Below are 6,525 nucleotides of genomic sequence, written 5' to 3'. Positions count from 1 at the left end.
TCATTGCTCTTAGCACTTTGTGCTTCTCCTGCCATGCATGATTCTTCATCATCATTGGTGTGGCTAGTTGATGCCATGGATATATCATCCTTTATATCTATATCGAGATTTTTCATTAAATCTCTTTTTACTTCCTCCATATATATGGCTATTTATTTCGATTTGGATATTAATTCTTTCTTCATCTGAAGCTTTCTTGCAATCTGTTTGAATGGACTAAGATCATCCACCTATGGTTTTGATCTTTCTATATTTTGGTATTTGTTCATCGTTGTATTTATTAAATCTATAATTTCTTGACCATGAATTTTTCCTTCGAGGTCTTTTTGTATTAATTTGTTCCAAAACTTTGTATAAAAAGTTCTCTGTAAACATGGAAATCCTTTAGAGGTATTATTAACCTCTACAGACCATTTCATAATCCATGGGATTGAGAATTCTATAAAGAAGTACATTAAGGACATACCCTCAAAGAATATATTATCTTGTTCTAAACTTATGAGTTTAGGGGATACATCCACCCATTCATAATATAATCTTTTGTAAGGTTCTGGTAAATTTTTTACTGAGGGACCATATAAAGTCCACCATTGACAAAATTAATTTGGAATAGGTTGGTTAAAATTATGAGAGCATATTTTTATAAATCAAGAATGCTTTTTATTAGCATTTTCATTTAATAAAGCTCTATTAAAGTTATCCATATAGTCCCAGTAATTATATTTTACTGCTACCTTTTGTTCTGGATGGATATAATCCCTTTCTTTTAATGGGCTCATTCCCCATTCTTCTGGAGCCACAACTCTTTTTATAATTATTTTAGAAAAGTTATAAACTTTTTTGGTATTGGCTGGGTAAAAATGATGGAATTCATTAGACCTTGTTGCTGAGAGTATCATCTCATAATGCATCATGTATTTATAAGTAGGTGTGGTATAAGAAACTGAATCCAGATACCCGTGCATTATTTGCCATGCGTCATTTTTCCATCGCAAATCACTTTGTTCTACAAGAAGTATAACTTCTTTTTTTTTTTTTATCATTTTGATTAAATATTTCTATGTTCTCTTCATCTGTGAGAACCGTGGAATATGATTGAGGAATATTATCCTTTTCTTGTTTGGATTGCATAAAATCCAAAAATTCCTTGTACATTGGATGGTCTGTATTAATACCACTTGTAGAAGCAATATTTGGTGCTATCAATTTTTGGTTTCCCATTTGAGTGAGGATATTACCTCTTCCAGTTCTTGCTTTTCCTCTTCCCCTCCTAGAGGGTGGAGGCCATGAAGGTCTCATCCTGTCATTAAGATGAAAAACAAAGATTAGTTTAAGTATTCTCTTGTAAGAAAATTAGGCAAACTATTATATGAACCCTTTTTATAATGGATATCGAAATTAAATGTTGCTAATAAAGCCTGCCATCTTGCAAACATTTGTTTTGAAACATCATGCTTACAATCTTTATTAAACATGAATTTAACTGGTTGGCAGTCATTTTTTATTAAAAACTTCTGGTTATAAAGATCTCCTTGGAACTTTAAAACACTCTTAACTATTGCCAGAACTTCTTTTGCTATAGTGGCGTAATTTTTTTGAGCATCGTTCCATTTGCCAGAATAGAACTGAATAATATAATGATGTTTATTATCCGGACAACATTGGGTCAGGATACCACCATATCCTATGTCCGAAGCGTCTGTCTCAACCGGTTTTTTTCAATTTGGGTTGGCCAAAGTAAGACAAGGAAGGGTTTTAACCTTTGTTTTAATCTTTTTGACTGGTTCAGATTATCGGACCAAGCTTTAGGATTATTCTTTAGCCTGTCATATAGAATAAGTATCTTTGGCTAAATCCTTTCTAAAAGGAGCAACATAGTTAAGACTTCCAAGAAATCTTTGTAACTGAGCTTTATTAGTCAGAATATTAGGGAATTTGGACGCAAATTCAACACTTCTATTAATAGGGCTAATGTTACCTCTTTCAATATTATGCCCCAAAAATCTAACATTTGTTTGAAACAGAGCCATTTTTGGGCTAGATATTACTAAGCCGTTTTGGATAATAATCTTTTAAAACAAATCGAGGTGTTTAAAATGAGTTTTCACATTTTTGGAAAATACCAGAATATCATCTAGATAAACAATTATGAAATTACTGTAAGACATAAAAATATCATTCATGATATTTTGGAATTCTGAAGGAGCATTTTTTAAGCCAAATGGCATAACGTTCCATTCATACTATCCCATAGGGACATTAAAAGATGTTTTATATCTGTCTGACTCAGTTATCTGAATTTGCAAATAACCTAATTTTAAATCAAATTTGGAAAATATAATTGCATCATAAACTCTATCCAATAAATCTTTCCTATTAGGGATAGGGTACCTAATCCATTTTAAGAGGTTTATAATTAATAACCAACTTGGGCGCACCTCTTTCTTGTTCAGCATGTTTATTAACATAAAAGGTTGTACAAGACCACGGAGATTTAGAATGCCTTATAAGGCCTTTCTGAAGCAAGGAGTCAATTTCTTCTTTGCATAATTCCAGATAATCAGAGTTCATCTGGCAAGGTCTTGCTTTAGTAGGAATATTATCCTCTGTAAATTTATCCTCATATGAAAGGCTAACAACATGCTTTTTTCTGTTCCAGAAAGCATTTGGATGATCACCACAAATATGAATAGAGAAGTGATTCTTTAAAATAGCAATTTTATCCTGTAATTTGGGATTTTGGAGAATATTATCAATCTCAATGCTATTAATTTCTCCTTTTGTAAAACTGACTTGATTATTTTTTAAAACCAATTTTGAAGATAATTCATTAATCATCTTGTAAAAGGTTTTGTAATAAATTCCAATATAAAAGGTCTTTCATTCCAAGTTCCAATGATTTTTTTATTATCCCAAAAAGTAAGGGGAACAATATCATTTATAAAAGGAACTCCCAAAATAATTTGGTTAGTAATATCTTTTACTAAGACAAAATTTTGAGGAATACAATTCTTTCCTTTGCATATGAAAGATTTGGTAATTTGTATTCAATACTCATTTTACTACCATTCGCCGATCTGAGTCTATGAGTTATTTTATGAAAATATCTTGAAGGAATAAGTTTTTCTTGAATGCAATTTAAATCAACAGCACCGTCTATTAGAGCAGTAAATTCTTATTTTATATAATTATAATCTATGAGAAGAGTAATCTTAGTATAAAACTTTTGGGAAGTGATAGCTTTCAGGCTTTGTAAAAATCTTCTTTATTATTACCAAAATTAAGGATTTTTAGAAAGTCAAGATCTTTACTATCTTCTTCATAAGAAAATGATTCTGAGCTATTACCCAAATCCTTAAGACTTTTGATATTATCAAGTCTAATTTCTATAGTGACATTCTTTTCTTTTAAACGATGAATGTCATCTTTGAGATTATTAATCTCTTGCTTCTGATCACTGATAGTAGTAGGGGAACTTATAAGTTTCCTTCTTTCTAATAGGAGATTTTTGACTTCCGCCATGGTGTATGAACCTTCTTTGGTAGGGACATCTTCTTTGATATAATTTTGAGAAGTGGAAGTATTGCTGATTTTATCAATAATCTAAGCTCTTATATCGGATCTTTAACAATTTGTAAGAGCTCTATGACTTTGTCATTATCAATGACATTGATGCTTAATTCCTTGAACTGGAAATAGATCTTATAAAGAACATCTTCTTCCCCTTCATTTTTGCAACTTAGCCCTTGTTGACAAGGCAAACAATCATCATCTGATGACATATAATCTTCTTAGTGAAGGGCTTTAAGATCTTCACTTGTAGAGGATTTCTCGTGACTGCTGTATCCTGTTTCTGATTTTCCTGAATAAAAATTTAACATGATTTTGCATAGAAATTCTTTGATATTATCATCAATATCAAGTTTTTGATTCTTTTTCTTGACTCTGCAATCTCTAGCATAATGACCATATATACCACACATGTGGCAAGTATATGTTTTGTCAAATTTTCGTCTAGATTTATAAAATCTCTTCTTTTCCTTATAAGATTCAACTCTTCTTTCTTTCTTCTCAATTCTTCTTTTCTTCCATGCCTTATAATCCTTTTTGGAAGATTTGTTCTTAGAAGAATGCTTTCTATCTTTGGAGCTTGCTTTTGGGATATCCAAAGCGAATTGTTCGCAGAATTCTCCTAACTCCTCTCTTTCATTAAGACGATGCCTTTTAACTTGTTGTTTCAACTTGATTTCATTGCATAAAGAAAGTCCTTCTTGTATGTAAGCATTTATGAGCTTTCCATAGGTGTAATTGTCATAGTTAATACTATGGTTATCTCCCCTAAGAGTCTTTCTAACTCTTTCATCAAAAAGAGCTGGTAAACCATCTATAAATTTATATTTCCAATTAGAGCTATTACACTCTGGTAACTCCATAACCCTGCTAAGAAATACATCTTTATAAAATCTGAAAGATGTGAGAGTCTTACACTTAAGATTTTGGAGCATGGTTCTTATGATCTCGCTATTATCAGACCATCTTCTTGAAAAATGTTCTATGATATTAAGAACAATGGTATAAACAACATTCTGAGTAAGATTCTGCTCTCTTTCTTGGTTTACAACTTGAAGAATCTTATCTCCCTGCTCCGTATTTAGATAATTATTCCACCAGCCTTTTAGTTGACCAGTAAATCCTATCGTCATCATATCAGCAATAGTTTTGTCACTATTTTTGTTTGCCTTACAGATAAATCTGTCTATCCGTATAGTCATCTATGTTCCATTCATAGATTTCCCTTCCATTATAACTATTAGTTATAATATGTTCGTGTTCTTCCAAGAGCACATCCTGAGAGTAGGTCTAGGATAGTAGTACATCCTTTGGACAAGTTTTCTCGCATATTTTTCTGAGAATTTATTAATTTCGTCAGAAAACTCTTTTTCATAATTGCTTTCTCCTCCTGAAAAAACTTCAACACCCAAAGGCTTTAGACTACAGCCTTTGAATATCTTTTCTAAGAGACTTTCTAGATTCAAAAAGTCTTTTAGCTTAAAGTCACCAATTTCCGGGGGAGGTTGGATACTGGTATTGGCTACTTTATCTTTTCCTTTATTATTGGAATTGATCCTAGATAGTAGTTTATCAACATTATCATGAATAGAAGTAATATGTTCTCCTAATATGCTCATATAAATGTTAGCATAATTTTTCTACTTGATCATAATATTAATATGATGAGCAGTAAGTAAAACAATATTATCTTCAAATAATTTTGAAAGAGCATTAAAATAAACAATTATGTTGTCCTTTTCAATTTGAAATGATTATAAGGGAGGAAAAATAGATTTTGTAACTTTTCCAGTACTTAATGTAAAATCTCTTTCTATCATAGAGATATAATTATGAACATACTTAACCATAAACCAAGGAGCAAAAGCTATTAATAAGTTTTGCTTTGATTCGATAAGATCTGTATAAAATTCTTCTTGAAAACAGATCTGCTCTTCTTTATTTAAATTTTTAAAAAACTATTTTCTAAAAGGTTTCCATCTAGATTTCAATAATTCTTTAGAAATCTTTTCTCTTGGCGGTGAACCCGGACTAAAATCAATATGTTCGTCAGTCATCATAAAATAATTTTTATGTGAAAAGTTCATCTAGAATATTCATTTCAGACTCAGTTATATCTAAGGCAGAACTGGAGCTGGGCATAGGCATAGCAATATTATCCCTATCAATTTTAATATTGTCACATCTATAATTTTCTCTAATATGAGAAGTAGATGCTCTAGAGGGAACCTGTACAATATAATCAACCTGTGATATATATGAGGAGTTAGATCTAGAAAGTCTAGATGACATGCTATGATTATCAATTCTATTATGTATAGATATAGGATCAGAAAATTTAATTTTAACAGTTCCATCATTAAACTGTTCAATTTCTGAAACCTCAATGTTAATATCATTTTTTGGTTGGGCTGCACCTTCAATAACCCATTCTTGTGGGAAATCAATCTCATCCCACTAGATAGGTCTTCTGGTAACAACCTTAGATTTACCAAACTTAGTTTCTATAAGAATGGTTTTGTTTTTAAAATCGATCATTCTACACATAGGATTCAGAGTATGTAGAAGTTTATAATAAATTCTGTAGCATATACAAACAACTTCAGTTCCAGGCATATAATCATAACCATGAAGTTTAACATTAAGCATTAGAGAACTTAATGAATTCTGATCCTGTAAAGAGATTGTAAATTAGGATAAGCATTAAAATAAATTGGTTCATAAGCTAGACTAGTTTGTATCGTCCCTATAAGGGATTTCTTCCAATTTTGGTTTCTACCATCTCTTAAAACTGCTATAAAGCTTTTGGGTAGACCTCTTAAGGTAAGGGGATTAAATGCCACCTGAACTAAACCAATATGCATAAATCTGTAAATTTCCATATAAGGGGCCAGATCATTTTTCAGATAATAATCTAAAAGTTTGATGATCACTATTGATAGTGAGAGTTTCTTC

The 6,525-nt window shown here is 31.1% G+C and overlaps 1 protein-coding gene across 1 annotated transcript; it reads right to left on the bottom strand.

Annotated features, from left to right (window-relative positions):
• Positions 1 to 3,791: 3,791 nt before the first annotated feature.
• LOC125855201 (uncharacterized) lies at positions 3,792 to 4,772 on the bottom strand. The gene has a single exon (XM_049534895.1). The coding sequence runs from the start codon at positions 4,770 to 4,772 to the stop codon at positions 3,792 to 3,794; it is 981 nt and encodes a 326-aa protein (XP_049390852.1).
• Between the last annotated feature and the right edge of the window lie 1,753 nt (positions 4,773 to 6,525).

The sequence above is a fragment of the Solanum stenotomum genome, chromosome 1, assembly GCF_019186545.1.
Source record: "Solanum stenotomum isolate F172 chromosome 1, ASM1918654v1, whole genome shotgun sequence".
Lineage (NCBI taxonomy): Eukaryota > Viridiplantae > Streptophyta > Magnoliopsida > Solanales > Solanaceae > Solanum > Solanum stenotomum.
Note: the sequence above shows the minus strand (reverse complement) of the source record. Positions and strands in the feature narration are given on the sequence as shown.

Bases quoted from the DNA above. Each gene is read 5' to 3' on its own strand.
- LOC125855201 (XM_049534895.1), bottom strand. From the start codon at position 4,772: ATGACTATACGGATAGACAGATTTATCTGTAAGGCAAACAAAAATAGT.